The sequence below is a fragment of the Chamaea fasciata genome, unplaced genomic scaffold (genome assembly GCF_029207755.1).
Source record: "Chamaea fasciata isolate MVZ Bird 193981 ecotype frontalis unplaced genomic scaffold, bChaFas1.0.hap1 SCAF_19, whole genome shotgun sequence".
In the NCBI taxonomy this organism is placed as follows: Eukaryota; Metazoa; Chordata; class Aves; order Passeriformes; family Sylviidae; genus Chamaea; species Chamaea fasciata.
Genome location: NW_027094104.1, coordinates 8798019 through 8818833, shown reverse-complemented (window position 1 = coordinate 8818833; position 20815 = coordinate 8798019). Strand labels below are relative to the sequence as shown.

General features: G+C 45.1%; 2 protein-coding genes across 5 annotated transcripts; both read left to right on the top strand.

The window, feature by feature from the left end:
* Positions 1-1162: 1162 nt before the first annotated feature.
* On the top strand, positions 1163-11527 carry LOC136299272 (uncharacterized). Its single transcript, XM_066200729.1, has 6 exons — positions 1163-1263; positions 5385-5547; positions 6222-6518; positions 7151-7288; positions 8044-8166; positions 9354-11527. Exons 2-6 carry the CDS (start codon positions 5484-5486, stop codon positions 9404-9406), a joined length of 675 nt encoding a protein of 224 aa, XP_066056826.1. The 5' UTR covers positions 1163-1263; positions 5385-5483; the 3' UTR covers positions 9407-11527.
* Positions 11528-13065: 1538 nt separating this feature from the next.
* On the top strand, positions 13066-20606 carry CD7 (CD7 molecule). 4 transcript variants are annotated; one of them, XM_066200747.1, is made up of 6 exons: positions 13066-13136; positions 13355-13531; positions 14685-15050; positions 16533-16874; positions 17622-17728; positions 18742-20606. In XM_066200747.1, the coding sequence occupies exons 3-6, from the start codon at positions 14756-14758 to the stop codon at positions 18850-18852; spliced, it is 855 nt and encodes a 284-aa protein (XP_066056844.1). In that variant the 5' UTR covers positions 13066-13136; positions 13355-13531; positions 14685-14755; the 3' UTR covers positions 18853-20606. The 4 variants fall into 4 exon arrangements, with proteins under 4 accessions (XP_066056844.1, XP_066056843.1, XP_066056842.1 ...); XM_066200746.1 differs by lacking the exons at positions 13066-13136; positions 13355-13531 and adding an exon at positions 13757-13894 and having other exon boundaries at positions 18742-18819; positions 20230-20606; XM_066200745.1 differs by lacking the exons at positions 13066-13136; positions 13355-13531 and adding an exon at positions 13757-13894 and having other exon boundaries at positions 17625-17728.
* Positions 20607-20815: the final 209 nt, after the last annotated feature.

Here is a 20815-nt window from a genome sequence, read left to right as displayed (position 1 = left end):
AGTCAAATGGTAGACAAATGTCCCAGTTTTGGAGCATTTTTCTAGCACACAGCTGCTCTGAGCTGGGACTGTGAGAGCAAAGCAAGCCACCTGCATTCCCTGGAGGGCCAGTGTGGGTGTGCAGCACAGTGATTAAATTGAAGGCTGATCAGTTCTGTATGATATCTGCTAAATAAACCCCTGAAACTGAGTTTCCCTAAGGGTCAGCCTCCACATCTTCCACTACGAGGGCACGGGTGCTGCAGTGCTCAGCATAAACCAAGCATGTTGATCCTTCCAGGAATACTCATTTGCTCCCGGAGTAAAATTTGCAAGCAGAAACTCCTTGTTTGGACTTTCTAGACCGTAGATGTGATAAAAATGTGGATCATGGCAAAATGCAATAAAGCAGAGGCTTGGTGAAAGGGTGAACTGTGGACTGGGAGAAGGTATTGCTGTTCTTAGATCCAGCTATGGTTTATGGCAGCCCAGGGCTGGGACTGCTGCTTGTGACTGGCTGGAGGACACCTTACACAGGGCAGCAGAAAGAAAACCAAAGGTCGTTCTGTGTGTCAAAGGCAGGGACCAATCAAGGCAAAACATCATATGACTGTGTGGAGAGATATGGAGTTGTAGGGAAGAGTGGAAAGGAGAGCGTCAGGCACGCTCCAGGTCACCGTCCCGTTGTAACCTTGTGCTGCATTTGCTGAGAGTTAAAATCTGCTTTGATAGTTTGATTTGCCTTATGCCACTCCCAAAGAACTCCACCCAAAAAGGAGAGAAGAAAGCAGCAGATCTTACCCTCGTCTGTACCCTGTGCTTACAGGCCCTGAGCTCAGGACAGACCCTGGGAGCCCTTGCATGGCCAGGCAGTGCCAGACTGGGGAGCAGATCTCAAATCCAGCCACTTCACACGGCTGTAGCAGTACCTAGGGCACAGGGTGACTGCTCAGTTCTAAGCAGCCCCCCTGGGAAGTTTTTGGGTGTGTGATTGGGTTTTTCCGTGTTTTCCAATTGCATTTCCTGCAATTCCAGGGCTCACCTTGTTTGCATTGTTCCATGACACTGCTGATTGCTCAGAATGAAAGTGAAAGTTGCTGGTATGAAATCACGTTGTATTTAAAGGAGGAGTCACTCCAGGCCCTTTTCTTCTCATCCTATTGACTTCTGCATTTCATCTGGAAGAGGAGCTGAATGAACTGGGATTTGGAAAGGCTGTGCAGGCATTTGGAGAAGGGAAGGGAAGAGGCATGAAGGCTTCCTTGGACACAAACAGCTTCTGAGGTACTGTCTTCTTCTTTAGAGGGTCCTGTCTTCCACCCTGTTCTCTTACAAATTCTTGCTTTCTTGTTTTGAAGGAGACATTCAGAAGCAGGCGCTGAAATGTCTGTGGCAGGAGGGAAGTGATCAGTGTGCTGCACATTTTCCCCATAGGGGGGAACATGTGTTACTGCTGCTGCTGATCTTTGCAACTAAATTTCACCACATCTGTAGCCCAGACCGGCAACTTCCAGAGAGCTCTGTGTGAACTCGCACTGATTGTGTCAATGCAGAAACCCAACAGCTTCCTGTTGGTGCATTTAAATAGAAGTGTGAGTGACCTCAGAAATAATAGAATAAGTGTATTAACAGCATTTTCCTGTCCATGGAATTCCGGAATAATTTTTCCCATATCCATTAACCCTTTTTTCCTCATCGCTCCTTAGCATATCTTGCTAATATCTTCTTTTCTAAGAGTGTCATCCTGTCGTGTTTGCAAATAAGGGAGAATTTGTCAGAAGTGTTGCAGGAGAAACCCCTGCAGCTCTCCTCCTTTCCAAGGAGAAGCTGCCACCCAAGCGGGAGCTGATTGTGCGTTCCCTCACATCCATCCTGACTAATGAACAATCCAACCTAGCGGCTCTGGGCCCAGAATGAAACACAACAGAACTGAAACACAAAGCATCAGTAACTAAGGAGGACAGTGGTTTTAAAATAGAAGAAGTTGATCCGCTGAAATACTTCATTCTACTTAATGCACTGAAGGCAGTAAAAAAATGTTATCCATGTCTTATAGTGGTTGCCGTGGAAAATGTTTTTCAGAGCAGCTGGAGGAAAGCCAAAGTGTGCTTTACACTCAGGATGTTTTGCAGAGGTTTCTCGGCTCAACCACAGTGTGCTGCTGGTTGCTCTCTCTGCAATGGCTTGTTGGAGCTGTGGATACAAACCGCAGTCATCCACTCACTCAGGAAAGAGCTGCTTTATCCCCTCCTATGGTTTTGTTTTGTTTCATTTGTTTTTATTGCAAAGGCTTGTTGAGAGTGGCATGCAGCAAACCAATGAGGGACAAGTGATAAAGAAAGTGATAGCAAAATTATCTTCTGTAAATACTTCTCCTTTTCTGGGAAAGAACTAGAGTAGAAAATAAAATCTATAGCATCTTCTGAAGTTCCTTGAGTTTTATTCTGGTGCTGCCTTACTTCCTTCAGTAGTAGTATTTTCTCCAAACTGACTGCAACTTAAGCCTTCTCCATGGGACCCTTAGGGCGGCAGATAAATCTTTCAGAGGTCGTGGTGTCTTGTTCCACCAAGCTGCTTCTGACCACAAAACCCACAGACTAAACTGCTCCTAAAGCTATAGAGCGCAGGGTATGTGGCTGGAAGAGAGAAGAGGGGTGAGAAAATGCAGTGTTTACAGCTGGAGAACAGCACTGGATTTTGTGTGTCTATGACTGTGCTTAATGGTTGGCTGGAGAGGGGAGGAAAGGTAAACCCTGGGGCAGCAGCTCCGCTCTGCTGGCTCCTGGGGGGGTGTTGGGGGGACTCTGCTTGCTTTGCCTTGGGTGTCCTCACTGAACCTGTGCCAGAGGCAGGAAGCCTGAGGGCACACTCTGGAAAGGCAGTGAACTGGTTCAACTTGTGCTGGAGTAGAGGAAAAAGGGGTCAGAGTATTCCAGGTCATCAAATTTTTACTTCGAGAGAGAACAAAGGTTCTGCTGGAAGTGATACCATTGCATTGGAGACTGAATTTCCTTCTTCTCTTGGCAAGCACTGGAGTTATTTATTGTCTTGTGTTTGTAATGGGAGAAAGAAAAGCCTGAAAGTTTCAGGTAATAATGTTTCCTCAAGTAGATCCTTTGGGAAAAAAAATCCCCAAAGGACCTTGTTAGGGCTCTGCAGATTTCCGGTCAAATCCACTTTCTCCTGCTGGCCATCTCAGGTGGGCTGGTTTTTGGGTCAGGTCTGACCCGGGGGGAAGCTGAGTGTGAGTGGCTGGCATCTGCTGAAGGAATTCCAGCTCTTCCTGTTTGTTCTTTTATTCACTTAACTGCTTGTTCTGCTTTTAGGGTCTGGCTTTGCTCTGTTACAGCTCTGCAGGCAACTCCAATAGCTCTGAAAAGTGAACATTTGTATTGCTTTGAAACAGAAAGGGAAACAGGTGAAAAAAAACTGGATGAAAAATATTTTCTGTCCAAAGAATGTGTTTCACTTTAGATTTGAGTATTTTATGGAAGTAAGTTTAAAACTGATGGCAGGAGCTGGCCAAGACAGCTGGAGAGTTTCCAGGTTTTAAGGCAGATCATAGAGGGGAACAGAGATTTGGTGACTGGTGTTCTGGCTGTTGAAACTGAAGAGAAGAGGGGAGGAAGGAGGAAATTTCACCAGAGAGAAGAGGAAGGGAGATATCCTTTGACCAGAATGAGGAGAGGGGCAAGAAGACCACACAAGAGAGGACCAAATGAATGAGTATACAAGATACAGACCTCAGGCTGAAAAATACTGAGGAAAACCCAAATCTTAACTTCTGGGTAAATAACTCTGCCAGATGTGCTGCAGCTGTTCTGTGCAGTGAACATCAGCCCTGGGGTATGAATCCTCTGGAGGCATTAAAAAAACAAGAAGAGGTGGCACTTAGGGACATGATCTAAGTGGTGGATTTGGCAATGCTGTGTTAGCAGCTAGGCTTAATGTTGTTGAGAGTCTTTTCCAAATTTGCGGTTCTGTGATTCCAAGATTGTTGTCAACCCCTTGGAACTCTGCTCATCTGCAGGGTAGGAGGGACAGGCATTGTTAACTGTGCTTTGTGAATCTGGAAAAGGGATGAAGTAATGTGTGCAATATAGATGATCAGAAAAAGAAAATTCAAAAAACAGGATCAATTTTTTGATGTATAGGAAGAGGATGAGAAGAGACAGTTGTTAATACTTGGTGGGGCCAGGGGAAATCCTTGCAGGACTGTCCAGGTGAGCAGGAGCTCTGTGCATAAAGTGCAAACGGTTCCCTCATGTGGTGGTGGTGGAAGAGGATGGATCATTCCTTGGAGAGTGTGTATGGAGCAGTGCCAGGGGCCTGGCTCTGTCCAGCATTTCCCTGGAGCTGCATCCTGCATTGGGGTGTCGAGAGCCTGAGGTGTCCCAGGTTTTATTCCATAGGAAGTTTTGCAGCTGGTCTCAAGAACTGAGTCCGCACCTGCTGGCAGCCGGAATGGGCATGTCCCTTGGGTTGTGTTTCCCCTGGATCACCTGTTTCTGGGAAATGGGGTGGAACTCTCACAGATCTGGATCAGCACAGACCAGGAGAGATAAGCATTTATTAACTTCTGTTGGATGAACAATTAGGAATTGGTGTATAACTAATTTGGAAATTTCCTCAAGGTACTTCTCAGGTAGTGACAGCAAAAAAAGTTGTTCTAATGAAAGCTTTGGATGAAAAGCACCCAGGAATGAAGCAGTTTGTGTTTTCCAGAGCTAGTCTGGTGAGGAAAGTTAGGTGAATTTTCTATAGTTTCTTTTCTTATCTGACAAGTACTTTGCTAAAACATACATCACAAAGTTGTGACAGTTTTATCTAAATGGTTCAAAATTAACTTCTGACTAAATCCAAGGACATTTTGAAAAGAAACACCAAGTTATTGTTTGTTCGTTCATTTTACTTGAACAGATATTTCCCATCAGATCTCCAAAATTAGAAATAAATATTTCATTTTAGGCCAAGTGAAACATTCATTCTGCATAATCCATCTTCCTTAGTTAATTTTCTGGTGTGTTTTGGAAATGACAGCAAATCAAGCTGTTACTTGCTGCTCCTACTGGGGGCTGTGTGCAGGGCCACTGCCTGGATGTGCCTGGAGGACATGGAGCCTCCTGCCCAGCAGGCTCAGGAGGGATTTCCCTCGCCCTGCAGAAGGACCTCGTGCCTCCTGCTGCTGTGGTTGAGCCAGAGGTGGAAAGGGCTGAGTTTGGCCCTTGCAAAAGCCCTTGCAGAGTGCAGTAGGCCTGAGCAGTGTGAGGGTTCCCCTGCCTTGCTCCCATCGCCGTGAGCTGGGGGCAGCTGCCTGACATTTGGTCTGCCAGCTGTCATCTTTTAGTCTGGACAAAGAGAACAGAGACACTTGGGTTCTAAGCACTGCCTTTCATTCCCACCAGGGAGAAGACTGACGGAGGAGCCTGCTGAGCCTGCCCTGGCACTGTGGAGGACCTGGGAGAGCTCCAGCCCTGCTGGAGCTGAGCCCCCTGGGCAGCCTCATGGACTCTCCCCACCTCCTGCACTTGGGTTTCCTGCTCCTGGCTGTTGCTGCTTCCCATCCAAGTGAGTCTCTGTGTTTGACCTCGGTGCTTTTCCCTGCACTTCCATAGCTCAAAACCTCTGAACTGTCAGGAGAAAGCTCAGCTGTGCTTAGTTAAAACCAAGACCACAAAACCTCTAAGGTGAGAAGAGAAATTGTGGAGGTGGAGGTTGATGTGTTTGACCTGTCACAATCACCTCCTCTGGGAGGGGTGACTGTTTGGGTCTGTCTGGTGTCAGATGAGGTGAGTCCTCTTCCAAAGGACTGACTCTTTCCCAGGAGAGTCTGAGGGAGGAAAGCTGGGACACTGCAGCCAGAGGGGGCAGTCTGGCAGCTCAGCTCTGAACTTCAGTGGTCTTGGGATCTGGCAGTGTGTTGGGGGGACACCTGGTGGGATTGTGCCATGGAGTTGGGGAAGGAAAGAGGACAAGAGCTTAGCAAGAGAAACATCTTTCAACTCACTTCCCAAGCTTCCCAGTTAATAAAACAGTGGAAGCAATGGGGTAATTCTATCATGTTTCTACCCCAAAAATTATCCTGTGAACTGGCCCCAATACTGTACAAAATTTGCCCATTGGCAGACAGTGTCCCCGAAGCCATGGCTGACCTTGTCCACTGAAACCCATCCTGTTCTCTGACGCTAAACCTCTGGGTAAAAAATTGGTAGAAAATGCTTTTTCTCTGTTTTCTGATTTAGATATTGCCATGTCCACTGTTGGCTCTGTTGAAGGGACAGAAGACTCTGGCAACCCAGCTGTGACAGTCTACCACTGTAAGGATTGTAAGAGCAGCAGATGCTCTTTTGAAAACTTTGAAAAAATTGCTGAAACACAAGACAAGACATTTTCAAATGTAACAATTAAGTTGGCGACCAACAAAACACACATAACTGTTTGCTTTGAGCAAGCAAATTCCTGTCTGGAAGGAGTTTATGGTGTCTTCTGGGAGAAAGCTGGGGAAGCAGGACTCTCGTGTGGCATCCTGAATTCTGGAGGTATGCTGTGTTGGGAGCTTGGTTATTAACTGATAGAAAACATATTTCTGGGTAGGAAACTGAACTGTTCTTTATTTGGGCAGACAGCAAGGCTTATGAGTGAATAAACTGGAAGGAATGGGTTTCTTCTGTGAAAAATGTCATAAAGTAATTCACAAAAGTAAATACAGCTCTATAATGGCACAGTGGGATGCAGGGTTGATAAGAGATGCACTCCAGGGTCTTAGAGATTTACTCAGCTCCTGGACTTGCTTGTTCCTCTTCTTTGGTTCCTGTGGGCAAAATTTTGGAATATATTTTTATTGCATAAAGGTGATGATAAGCTTTTTACAGATGTCTTGTTATTCTTAATTGCATGTGAAAACTTTCTTACCTTCTTCAAATATTTCCATTCTCGAATCCCAGAACAACTCATCAGCTTTAGCGAGAAGGAAATCTAATGGCAATGGTTGATTTGGACTGTTAGGGAATGAAACATCTCTAACTCATAGCAATCACAGCAATCTCCAACATTTTGTGCAATGTGATCCATTTTTAAAATCTTTTAACCTCTTCAGCTTGGCCCTTCACTGAGGATTGTCTACATGATCCATATTTATAACCGAAACTTTTTTACCCTTCATCTTTCTCAGAAAATGGAAAAGGTAACAACAGTACTGAGAAGAACATTTGCTGTGAAGCAGAGACAGATGTCTGGAGGGAAAACCCTCCCCTGAAGTGCTACACTCAAGAGTCACATCCAAAACCCATCACACTGCAAATTTCCATTGGTGAGGGAATCTTTTCTCCTGTTTGTTTGCCTTTTGCTTTGAGTGGGGTTTGTCCAGACAGATTGATGTGAACAGAGTTTTAAATGGGTGGGGTGATGTCCTGTACCTTCATAACTTGAATCCACACCTGCTGCAGCCATCCAGTCTCAGAGACTTAGCCTTGGCAAATGGACATGCCCAGTTCTGGACAGAGATGTCCACAGGCTCAGGTTCCTGTGATTATATAGTGACAGACTCAGGGATGCTGAGGGAGGGGGGTACATGATGGGTGTGCAACAAATTCCCTAGAATTGACCTCATCTGTAAGTGCTAAATGAGACTTTGCCTCCAGGCTAAGAGGCCATTTGTCAACTAAAGGTGAAATTTATATATTCAAATTTCTTTCATGGCAGAAACCCCACAGGACATGGACAAAAAGGTTTTTAAAAACCAATCAAAGTGGATTTCCTTACTTGAACACTTCATCAAGGATGGGTGTCACACCACTTGTTGGTTCCTTCAGACAAGACTGATGTTCAAAGGCATCGGTTGTGGTGGGCTGACAAGGATTTGCTTTGAATGTTGATAAAGTGATCATTATGCCAGCTACATTCTGTAAGATATGATGAGCCAGAGGCTCTTTGTTCTCTCACTCATTAGTTCCTTCTCTCTTCATCAGATGGGGCCAGTTCCTTTGTGTGGTACTTACGAGGCAGCTCGTGGGTTGGCACTCCTGCTTGCTTCACTTGGATGTTCTGTTTTCTTCTACTCTGCAGGTAATCCCGAATTTCTCACCAGCAAAAATAACAGCATTGGCCTTTTGTTTGCATTCATGGTTGCTGCAGTTTGCACAGGAGGGACCATCATGTGTTACTTGCGGCGGCGGCGGCGTCGCCAAGGTAAATCTGACTAATTGTGTGTGTTGCACATCTGGAAGTGGAAAAAGCATAAAGGGTTTTCCTCCTGGATCTCATCTCCACTGTTGTTCATGCAGTTCTTAGTGATCTTCACTGGGCTGACAGCTGGGATGGACTCTCCTCCTGTTACAGTGCCATCCGGTGGCTTTGTTATGAAAAATAACCGCAGAAGGAATTGCCTCACTGCTTCCTCCTGAAACAAGGGGGAAGCACTGGCAGGGCTAGGAAATCACATGGCTCAGCCTTCCCTCCGTGGGATCCTGTTCCTTGGAGCAGTCCCAGACCGCAGCATTGCTGTGCAGCATCCCTGGCAGAGATGTGTCCCAGCCAGGACGCTGATGGACATCCAGGCATGGCTGACAAAGCCTTCAGGAGAGCGGTTCCCTCTCTCAGCCCTGCCCACCACAGAGCCAGCTTTAATTTAAGAACAAATATTTCCCTAAATTCATCCAAGAGGCAAGTTTGTTTTGTAAACCAAGATGCATGGAGAGAGGTGGGATGGGCTCTGCGGAGACTTCTACAGACACTTCTTGAACCTGCCATGCAGCTTTCCCCCCTCCGTCCTGTGTCCACTTGCCTCCAGTGTTTTTGGCACCTTGTGTATGCCTGAGGCTGAGACTCAGTTCCTCAGCTAGTCCATCCCCTAGAAACTGATGCTGGTTGTTTTCTTTCTGAGAGTCAAAGGATTGAATTTCCAAGTCTGAATTTGTTTCAGGAGGAGGTGCATAACAAGGGCTTGCAAAGCCCAGCAAAGGCAGCACTAAACCAGTCTCACTGTTGTTGTTACGTCAATAGATAAATGGATGTATTGGTATGAGGGGTAAAAAAATTTATGAGTAATGACTGCCCTGAGGTCCTGCCCTGGGGTGCAACGTCCAGTGATGTCTCAGGTCTGTCCTAGAACCCCTCTAAGGCAGAGGCTGATGGGTCACAGCACCAGGGCAGGGTCACAGCAGAGCCCTGGACCCACGCTCATGGCTGTGTAGCTGCTGCCCCCTTTGTGGAGCAAGGGGTGGCCCAGTAGCAGATGGGAGAGGGGAGGTGCCTGGAGAACTTCACAAATACAGGCATTTTGTTTATAATTCTAAGTGGAATCTACCAATTTCTTTGGTGGCCTCACGTTTTTGGTTTTTTGTTTTCTTTTTTTTTTTTTTTTTTCAATTCTGCAGTTTCTAGGCATGACAGACAGTTTCCTGACAGAGAAAAGTACATTGATCTTTGAAAACCATCTACAAGGGAGAAAATCTCTCCACCAGCAGCATCCTTCTCCCCTCTCACGATGAACACAGTTGAACACAGACTGATTGTCCATGAGAACTCTTGCTCTTGTAATCACAAAAAGTCCTGTATTCACTAATGTGCCTTCACTGCATCCACACCTTCCCTGAGCACTGAGACTCTTGTCCAGCTCCAGGCCTTTGTGAGCAGCACAAGCAGCACCAGGAGCCCCCATCCTCTCCTGGTTCTTGGCTGCAGACAGCAGGCACCCCAGGCTGTGTGGCTGACTCTGGCAGCACAGGCTGAAACCAGCTGAATTCTCTCTGTGACTGGAAGTGTGAACTGCTCTGAAACGCTTCCCATGCCCTCTGCATGCCTTTCACTTGGTAATACCACAGCACCACCCAGGTATTTGAATTTTTTAATTCTCAGGTCATGTCTGATTCACCAAAGCCTTTTGCACAGCTGGAAGAATTTGGTTTTTTGAAGAGATGTTTGATTTTGCCCCCACCTACAGGCTGAGGACCTGTCAGTGTGTTTGTTCCCGTGCAGGGGTGGGTGGGAGGCTGTGCCCAGCTCCCTCAGGAATGGCATTGGGTCACAGAGGCCTTGGCCTCCCCCCAGGCTGAACAGAACTCTGCTATCAATCTTCCTGACAAATTAGGCAAGTTTAGACAGTGTGTGATGAATCCAGCCTCTCAGGAATCCCATTGGGTACTTGGTATCTTTAAATCGTTCCCCATTCCCACGTGTTTTGAGCAAATCCTCAACTTTTTCATAGCATCTAATTTAGTATCAGGACTGTTGAGCGAAAATCAGTGGCAGCACAAGTGGAAAAGCAAATTCCTGAAGCAGTGTGAACGTTTGCTGGGTTGTTTTTCCATAGTTTAGTTCCTCATACACCTGTAGCTGGAACTTCCATCAGGAAATTGCAAAGGATGTAGGGCATTGTGTCCCCCTTGAATTTTGCTACAGTCAAAGCTAAAGGAAAAGTTATTAATGTAAAAGATCCAAATAATTTTAATAATTAATTTTTAGAAAGATAAAAGGGCCTCTGTGCTTAAATTTACCTTTTGTTTGGCCAAGGAAACCAATGCTTTTTTGCGTTGGAGAGGATTTTTTCTCCAGTCAGGGCTTTACACTCAGACTTTTAACTCAGTCCTCAGCTGATTTGGTGCAAATTTTCGGTTTTAATGTGGTGGAATGCAGTCAAACATTCCTGAAGAGCTGACATTCCAGGTAGTCCAAGGCTTCCAGGTATTTACTGAGTTTGTGGTGTTGATGATCCAGTTGTCAGCTGTGTTTTATCATGAGGAATGTTATGTTTACTCAATACATCAAAACTGAGGTTGCCTGTAAAAAGGCCGGACTGTGAAGGAACTAAGAAATAAAAGGAAAAAGACTGTTTCTCTTTATGTAGCACCTTATCACAATTGCACTTCCAATTCCTTTTTCCCCTCAACAAAACTGCTGGAAGCTTTTGACAGCGTAGAGCTGTGTAAAAGGAGCGAGGAAGGTTTGCTTGGGAAATTGCATTGTATTAACTTGAGGGGTTCAGGTTGTATGATGTGCAGATTTAATTTCTACTCTGTAACAGCAGTTGGGGCCAGAGAGCTGGACATGTTTTGAGAGGAAAAGTTATATGGGCACCTCAGTGAGATCACTCAGGAAACACAAGTCACAGACCGATCTTTATGTCTCACTAAAACACTCTTTCCTTCACATCTCTTCGTCTTATGGGTGATTATGCAGATTGTGGTATTTGGGGACATCCCGACCAATGTTCCACTTTGCCCCTTTGGAGCTGTCTTGTGCTGGTGCACACCAAAGGTGCCGCATCTCAGGAAAAGCAATGAGAAGTTGCTTTAAAAATCTGTTTTTGTGTTTGTCCTCAGCAAGTGCATTTTGCTATTGGATATACACATAGAGGCAAATATTTTTAATCATAGGATCATGGAATGATTTGTGTTGGAAGGGACCTAAAAGATCATCTTATTTTGTCTTATGGAATAAAAAAATAACAAACAATACTAAGAAGCCTGACTCACGAAAAGCCATAATCTGATAGCTGTTTTTTCATTTGAGGTGTCATAATAATCACAATAAAACTTCATCTTAAACACTGGCTATTCACTGTGTGGTGGTGCATCCTCCCTTCTCCAGGCCGTGCCTTGATCTGAGAAATGCTCGTTTGGCCTCAGCCTTGATGAGCAGCCCCTGGCTCTGCTCCTCTGGAGTTTATCAGAAACACTGTCTGCTCCCAGGCACTGCTGCTGTCCAATGAGCTCCTGGTTTCCTTAGGAACAGCCTTGGAAAGTATTTTTCTTGCCTGAATGGCACAACATCCCTGTTCTCACTCTTCCAAAGAACGTGTGCCAGTCTGAAGTGGGGCCAGGATGAAACACCGTTGAGACTAAAGCCCCTCTTTTGTGACCCTGTAAACAGCAGTGAAAAACCAGACCCTTGGAGCTCTCCTGGACCAGTGACCTTGCTCTGAATGGGGCCTCTCCAAGCCGGGGTTTTTCCCGTTTGCTGCTCTTGGTGGATCCCCAAACAACGATGGATCCTGGGCTGATCCCCCAATGCTTGAGGCCCAACCTTTCACCTCTTGGGGAGACACAAAAGCATCCAGAGTGAGTATTTCCCTGCCCTCCAGCAGTGTCTTGGTTTGGAAAGACAGGTGTCTGCTAAGGAAGGCAGGAGCCTCCCTTGAAGATGCAAACCCCCTCCCTCTGGATTATTATAATTTTGAAATTAAGGGGCTTTCAGGCAAAGATATGGGAATAGGAATAACAGCTCTTTACTAGGAAAATTAAAATAAAAAATGTAGTATTACAAAAAACCGAACAGACAAAAAGAAAACACTGCCAGAGTCAGAATACAACCTGACACCCTGTTGGTCACGGTGTTGGGAGCAGTCCAGTCGAGTCCTCCTGCAGTGACAGATGTGGTTCTGTTGGAGCAATGATCCTGTAGAATGGTGTTGTTTTCCTCTGAAGGTGGCGAGATGGGTCTGGTCTTCCTCTGGGAATCCAGTGCAAACAGGCCGTGCTGGTGTTCTGAATCTCAGGCTTTATCCAGGTAGGAATGCTGGGCTCCTCCCCCTGGGTGGAGCCTCTCCCCATGGGATGATGGGATTGTATCAGCCCTGCAGTGAGCCTCGATGGCCCATGAACAGCAGATATCCCCTGGAGGGAGGATGGGTCCTGGATAAAGAACACTGCCCCAGCTGGTTTTAACAGCGGGTGATAGAATACATACTGCTGGTTACATCTTGCGCTGCAACCTAAGACAAGCAGCATTTCTCACAGGTACCTTGCACGGACTCTTTATATCGGTGTGCAGATGCTTTGACATGGGAGAAAAGCCAACAAGGTGCTCACACTGTCTTCTTTAAGTGCTCCTGTCTCATAGCCAATCTCTTCTCTTAGAAATTGCTGCTCTTTCTACTTGTTAAGTAGACGCGTGGAATATAATTGACTTTCTGGGTTGCAAGTTTCATTCTCACTTTGAGAGAGTACTTTGCTGCGCTGGAAAAGGCTTTGTTGTCTTTGTAAAGATTGGAATTATTTACTGTCTCAGCTTTGCAATGAAGTTAAGGGAGAAGGAAAAGCCTGAAAGCTTCAGGTAATGGTGTTTCCTCAAACAGATCCTTTTAGCAACAAGATCAAAACACCTTGTAAGGGTTCTACAGATCTCCTGACCAATCTTCTTTCTCCTGCTGGTGATGCCAGGTGGGTTGGTTTGTGGGTCAGGTCTGCCCTGGGAGAAAGCTGGGTATGAGTAGCTGGTGTTTGCTGAAGAAACTCCAGCTCCTCCTGCTTGGGAATTGTTCACAATGCCATTGCCAAGACGCAGATCAAATCTGCTGATTTGTGTGGAGGGCTTGTATAACAATTGCGGGTTTTCCTGAAGTAATGGAGCATCTCTCATCTCCTTTCTCCTTACAAAGCCAAGACTTTTGCATCTGCAGCCACCAAGCTAAGCCTGTGGGAATCTTGACAAACTGAACTGATTGTACCAAGCCTCTGCATTTCCCGGGAGACCACAACTGGGGAACAACTGCCTACTTTGGCACTGTGAAGTGCAAATTTGAACCTCCCTTTTCTCAGTTGTCTTTAGAGGGGAGGTAGGTGCTCCTCATAGACAACTTTCTACTGGGGGCTGGGGGTGGTTCAGCAGCAGGAAATAGCAGGTGGTTTAAGTGTGAAGAAACCCAAGGTGCCCCTCCCAGAGAAATAGCCCTTCCCCCTCCATGGCAGCCACTGTGACACCAAACCAAAAGCAAAATTTCTTTCAGTAGAAAAAAAGCCAAAAGCTGTCTTCTTCCAGTAGACAGCTCCAGTAACTGGCAGGCAACAGCCCAGCCTGGGGCTTACAACCCCCTCCTCAGTACTTGAACTGAAAAGACCTCTGAAAATGCTGTGGATGTTGTGTCTGCCAAACACATCCCTCTTTCTTCTGCTTCTCCCATGCTTCCCTGCCCAGAACGGTATGTACGACATTGATGCTCTTACACTGCTTACATTTCAATATTTTCTTTCCTTTTTTCCAACCTTTTCTAAGCTATGTTTGTCTTAGACATGCAATGCTGTCTATTTAATTTTTCTTCCCTTGCTTCTGACATAGCTTCTCTCAGGTGTTTCCCATTTGATCTCTCTGTTCCTCACTATTCATTGCACAAGTACTCCCCGTTCAGTTTCTTTGGATGCTGGGGTCGCTGGAGAACTCCAGGGGTCTCATTCTACATTTGCATGCCTTTGTTTCTTAAAACAGATTGGACTTAAATCTCCTGCAGCCCTCTTCCTCTATTGACTCTGAGAATCTGTATTATCTAGTTCCCTGATGTTATTAAATGCCACTTCAAAAAGACAAGTGTGTTTTCTTCCATTTTCTGCCACTTTTTCTTACTTTTAAATTCCTGATTTAGATCTGAAACCAATTATTAGGCTGAGTTTACTGCAGCTTGTATTTTGAGAACCAATAGGATCATCCTGGGAGTCTATAGGGAGAACTAAATTTTCTGTGTGCATGACAGAAGGCACTTTTTTGCCGAGGCCTTTGAAGCTTGGGAAGGTGCCGAGCTGCTCAGGTCAATGGGCATGAAAGGCACTCCAGGTGCCAGGACAGCCCAGGAATGACATGTCCAGCATAAGGAGGCTGAGGTCCACCCTTACAGAGCAGTTCTGTTGATGGAGGAGTCGGTTTTGAAACCTACTTTGATAAGAACAGACCAAGAGGAACTCTGATATTACAATTTCAATTGCATTTCTTATTTTTAGGTGGAGGAAATGAGCAGTCAACAGATGTTATCAGTGCTTGGGAAGGAGACTCCATCAACATAACTTGCCCAATGAATGGTTCACGAAATCAAGTGGGGATGTACTTGAAAACTATCAGACAGAATCTCAAAGTGGTAAATTTTCCCAAGAAGGAGCCTCCAAAGATCAATCCTGAATTTGCCAATCGCACTGAGTATTCAGAGGAAGGGGAGAATTACAGGATAACCCTGCACAGGTTACAGCAATCTGATTCTGCAATCTACCAATGCTCTGAGATTGCTGTAATCAATGGCCGTCACGCAAAGATATATGGGAAGACAACCATAGTAGTGGTCAAAGGTGTTGCAATTCCACCTTTAAATAAAGGTAAATACAGATCTATATTTTAAATCAAAGATTGGAAGAAGACGCAATGGGTGGGCGAGTCTGGCAGAACGTCTTCTGTGTCTGCTCAGGTCACGTACAGATTTGAAGGAATGTGTGGGTTTGCTCCTTGAAACAATGAAGAAAACACATGAGATAATATGGTACCAAAAAAACCCCAAATCATCCCAGAAGATTAATTTGTGACTCATTAATTCCTACTGTAGATTTTCACATGAGTCACATGGGTTGCTGCAGCACTTTGGAAACAGTGAGGTCCCACATCTCTTTCCAAAACAACCTGTCAAACCTTTTTAAACAACTAGCAGAGCAAAGAGGGGTTTTTTGGTAGCAGTTGTTTTTGCAAATCTCTTTTGTTTTTACTAATTCGTCTTAAATGACAAATTGGTAATAGTTGAGAAGCTGGTGTTAGACAGGGTCTGCAAGTTGGGCACGAGTGGGTAAAGGGTTTTTTCTCTTGTTAGTGAGGAGTTGCTGAATGGGCAGAAGTGCTTCTTTTGGCAGGTGTTTCTGGTTGGGGGAACAATATTCCTGTCTTTCTTTTTTTTTTTTCATTAGAAGAGGGTTGAGTCCACGTTATTCTTTGGCAGTTTATTCCTCTGTGTACCTGTCCTTTCGATGAGACTTCTAACCTGAAACATCTTTCCCAAAGCTGACATGGTTTTCTTCCTTTCCTGTCCCCGTAAAATCTAATCGATTGCTGATCAGCAATAGTAATTTATATCCATTAAGGATTATCATCTCCTCCCTTGGGCTTCTCCTTTCAAACTCCTTGGCTGTGTTTTCTCAAATGAATCGCATCTTGTTTATTGTATATTGTCTCTCTGAATTATTTTATTAAATTGCTTAATATCTCTGTTTGATTCTGATGCTCTTCTCTGAAAAGCTTACAACCTTCCCTTCACAAACATGATAAATTCTGTCCTCACTCCCTTATCCACTTTAATGATAATGTTAAAAGGAACAAGTGCTGTCCTCAGAGGAACTCAGTGGAATGTCTTCCCAGCTGGACAGTGAGTCATTAATAACCACTCCATTCTCATAGACTCTTTTCAAAATTGATGGGACACACTCTGTGTGATTTGATCCAGACCAACAGCCCCCAGATCTCTCTATGGCTTCATCTCACTCGAGAAAGCAGGCAGTGATGCATGGCTCCAGGATGTGCTGATCAGGCTGTATTCCCTTAGAGGATGTCAGTATTTATCAATTTTTAGGTAGATGCAGACCCTTTACAAACAGCCAAACCTGTAGGTCAGTCCTACTTTTAGATCCTGAGGCTGGAAGATATGCCAGGGTGTACTAAAACATATCCTTCTTCTCAAAGCCTGTGTAAAGCATGTTTAAAAACTCACTTTATCTACATTTCTATGGTCTCTTCTTTCTGTCTGTTCTGTGCCCTTGCTCCCCAGTTAAAATGCACTGTGTTAAGCGTGTGATAACCACTAATCTCTCTGTTCTTAGCTGAATTCAGCGGGGCTCTGGAGCAGTCACCTCCCTATGCCAACCCTGAGCAAGGCCAGTCTGTCAGCATCACCTGTGTGTTGAGAAGCTCACCCAAAGATGAGGAGTTCTACTTGCTCAGGACTAACCTGCAGCCTGCCAGAGTTCTGTCTGTATCACATCTGAACGAGTCAAAGGTTTCTCCTGCCTTTGGGAACCGCTTGGAGTATTCAAGGGAAGGAAATAGAATTGTGATAACTCTACATGACCTACAGGAAAAGGACAGTGATAACTACATCTGTGCTGAGCAGGTGGAGGGCTCCCCTCTGCTCTCAGGGAATGGCACCATGGTGCTGGTTAAAGGTACAACCCTTTGGCTTGTTTAACCGTAAATATCTATTGTTGTGTTGTGGACAGAAAGCTTTTGGAACTTTAGTCAGGACAGGCCAACCTAGGAAAGTTTGCAGAGCAGGCTCAGGCTCCTTTGTGCCCTGTTGAGCTCAGACACAGAAACAGACTCTGTGTTTCCACCTGCCTCGTACAACCAGAGGGGAATTCAGGCCTTGCCATAATCCTGCAGCTTAGAAAAAGAAAGAAAGGTCAAACCAAGGTAACAAACACTTCGCTGTGTGCAATCTGTCAGTTTTAGGATATGAATAAGTATTTTCAGCACCAAATTTTTGACCTTAGTGTGACATAAACGGCTTTTAGAAACCGTTCCCTCTAGCAAGTCTTGTGTTTAAAAAAAGATCACACTGGGGAGCACAAAGCAAGTCCTCAAGCATTTGCTTCAAGCACCATAGACCACAGCAGAGATGTTCTCACATACCCTTGTTACACACTGAGCACTCTGAGAGCGTCTGCTGCAAAGAGAGGGGGGTTGATTTTTGCGGTGTTCCAAAGATGAGTTTTTACTTTTCCTTGCTGACCCACCCAGCCTCTGGAAGAGCAGAGGGAATGCCAGTGAGGATACAGATGGCATGACAAACACGGCTCTGTACCTGTTGATACCTGAATTTTTGGTTAGCCCGTGAAATTACTTTTTTCAGAATAAAAATAAGGTTCTGCCTCTTCGTACTTACGATAACACTGCTGTAATTTTACATGCATAAGGGGAGCAGGCATGTGAGAAGAGCTTCTGGGATCTGTATGCCCTGCTCACCGTGGTGGCTCTGCTGTTCTGTGCCCTGGTGTGCTGCACCTTGCGCCGTGTGGATGTAAGTACACTGTCACCACAGCAAAACTGGGCCAGGTGGGGCAAACTGATATTATTCGTATACAGTGCCTGAGTCAAGCAAACATCTGATAAACTTAAGGAATTGTGGCTTCCTATCGCTCTCCTGTTTGCCCTTGTTTGATATCTTCCAGCTGTCAGCTCTTGGCAGCTAACACAGCGTCTTGTATTTCTGTAACCCTTCGTGAATAAGATATTGTTTCTCTTTTGATAACAAACCTCCTGTGAGCTGTGTGGTTGACACAGCCCTGTGTTGTGTGTGTATCCCTGAACAAAGTCCCTCTCTGTACTGCTTTGCTTGATTTCTAGAAATTTTTGTGTGAATTGGGACTGGAGCTGTGCATAGCAAGCTTGTAAGAGATGTAAGAGAATGCTTGGAGGGGGACACAAGGGCAACAAAAACTCATAAAATAGCCTGATGTCTGAAAGTACTGCTGGGGAAAAAAATTTAGCCCTTTCCAGAAAAATATCTTTTTTTTTTTTTTTTTCCTTCACTGGGATTATTTCTATACATGTACTGCAGAAAGTGCCCAGAAATTGCCTCTGACAGATCCTCCTGCTCCATAAAGATTACTGGAAATTAAGTGTGATCCACAGGCTCCTGTCTCATCCCTCCAAATGTGGATCCAGCACTGCTAAAACCCAGTAGTGTAACATCATTCTGTCCCAGCCCAGTGGGACCTAGTGTTCCATGTTACCACTAACAGTCTAAGAAGGAGCCTTATTTATGATTATTGTCATTTATTATCTATGTCAAAGCTATAGTTATATCCAACTCTTGAAGGAAATTGCATCAGACTCATAAAAGAAAGTTAAATAAATAAGCTGATCATTTCCACTTGGTCGCCTGAGACCTCACTGGGTCGTGAGAGGAATTTTAAAAATATGTTTTCTCTTCCAACAGATGATGTAGATGGACCCCTAAAATGGAAAATGACTCCCTGGTTGGGGTCTTTCCAGGCTCTGTTTTGACTGGCTGTTTTCTTTGTTTTGCAGATGAAGAAATATTTCCAGAAGAAAAAGCCCAATGTGGTGTATGAAGACATGTCCTTCAACTCCAGACGGAGCACACTGGTAAGAAGCAACACCTATTCCAGAGGTGAATAAACTTCTGCCAGCTGGGACAGTGTGTGCATCCACCATTCCCTTACAGGCAGCTCTGAGAGCTGCCTTGACCACTGAACTGAAATTGCTAGCACCTGCCTTCTTCACTGGAAAGAAAGACCTCATTTCCAAGGCTGTTTCTACTATTTTTAATTTTTTTTTTTGTAATGTACATAAAATGTAGTGAAATGCAGGTACCGTGGACACGTGTATAGAATTCAGCGTGAAAAAGCAGAATTTTGGGGCTAAATGCAACATATGGGCTCATTTCTTTGCCAAATAATCCTTTCAGGGAAGATGGGATGGATGGGAAGCTCTGGTTCTGAGTTTTGCTAAGTGCTCAGGAAGACCACACGGGTCTGGTCAAGGGTTTACAATGGGTCCAAGGTTGTTTCTACTTTGTTAAATTTTTTTTTTTCAATGTACAGAAAATGTAGTGAAATGCAGGTACCCTGGACACGTTTAGTCCAATGTGAAAAAGCAGAATTTTGGGACTCGTTTCTTTGCTAAATAGAAAGCAAACACCTTTCCCTTCTTTCTGGGAAAGTGGGATGGATGGGGAGGTGTGGTTCTGAGCTTTGCTAAGTGCTCAGGAAGACCACACGGGTCTGTTGAATAATTTGCAATGGATCCACACAGGCATTTGTTCCAGCTCTCTCATGGATCCTCGGGGTCTGCCCAAGAGCTCAGGCAGCTCAAACTACTCAAGAGTTACAGCAGGGAAATCTATTTTTGGGGAAACTTCAGGAACATGGCAGGGGGGAATTCTTGGATCCTGCTCCAAGGTCATGACAGACCCACAGAAACAAATCTAGATTTTAGTTTACTGCCTCTGCCAGAGCTACCTACACGACTGATGGGGTTCTTGATGTGGCTGACCAGCAAAGTGACTGACCCTGGGTCCTGGCTGCTCCCTGGGACAGCAGAAATGTTGGTGCAGTGCTGGGGTTGTCTCAGCAGGATGAGTTTCTCAACCCAGTGACCCCACACTGTACAAAACCAGGTGAAATAACCCGGGGTAAAGACAATGCCTGCATTCCAATCTGGGCACGGGTGGGGCTGATCTAAAACCCCCTTCTTATCAAAGGGATTTGTCAAAACTCACACCAGGCAAGGTGAGGCTAAACTGGATTTAGTGACAGCTTCTAGAAGAGGCGGCTGTGGGGAGCTGGGCCAAGGAAGGGCTTGGCCTCCTCCCGGGGTGTTGTGGTTTTGCAGTGTTGGGGCCACTGTGGGAAGTCAGCGATCCTCCACAAAGGCACGCTGAATTGCCTTGTTACAGGGCAGCATCGATGGGGGTGACCTCTGCTTGCTGAGGACCGACTGAGGCTGGAGTTTCTCTCTATTGATGTAATCGTTTATTTTTTTTTTTTTTTGAAGGATTAGGGTTAGTTTGTCTTTGATGAGTGCATAGCTGGAGCAGAGCCAGGCACAAAAGGTAATTCCTCTCCAGAGCTGAGCTCTGACAAGATCCCAGCTTGCCAAGAAAAATCCTGCCCCTCAGGAGAGCCCATTTTCCTCCAGTTATTGCTCATGAAATGCTGTGCACCAGGCCCGAGGGAGAAATCCCCTCACTGTGAGGGGTGGATGGTGCAGGTTCACCTTGTGAGCAAATAGGTGCAGTCTTCACGTTGACAGACCTGGATAAATTGTGTTTGTGTTGGGGTTTTTGTTGTGTTTGTACAGTTCCTCGATATTGTAATACATGTATTAAAACCTGTTTCATATGTCTTGCAAATAAATGGATTTTTCTTTTAGTGCTTTGTTGTGGGTTTTTTTTGTGATTCAAGGCTTTTTGAAAATTCTGTATAAACTGCTCCTAACAGCATCCCACTAGACAACATAATAACTGTTTTGCGCTTTAATTACAAAACCTGCAAACGAGGTTTTTCTTTTTAAAACCGATCACTGAAGAAAATAGAAAAGAACCCTTCAGACCCTGTGTATTCCATGTCTCATTGCCCAA

Coding starts and splice junctions, on each gene's coding strand:
- CD7 (XM_066200744.1), top strand. CDS start 13,822: ATGCTGTGGATGTTGTGTCTGCCAAACACATCCCTCTTTCTTCTGCTT. Junction 13,895..14,684: donor ATGCTTCCCTGCCCAGAACG/GTATGTACGACA, acceptor TCTTATTTTTAG/GTGGAGGAAATGAGCAGTCA. Junction 16,875..17,621: donor CACCATGGTGCTGGTTAAAG/GTACAACCCTTT, acceptor TTTTACATGCAT/AAGGGGAGCAGGCATGTGAG.
- LOC136299272 (XM_066200729.1), top strand. CDS start 5,484: ATGGACTCTCCCCACCTCCTGCACTTGGGTTTCCTGCTCCTGGCTGTT. Junction 5,548..6,221: donor TGTTGCTGCTTCCCATCCAA/GTGAGTCTCTGT, acceptor TTTCTGATTTAG/ATATTGCCATGTCCACTGTT. Junction 8,167..9,353: donor GCGGCGGCGGCGTCGCCAAG/GTAAATCTGACT, acceptor TCAATTCTGCAG/TTTCTAGGCATGACAGACAG.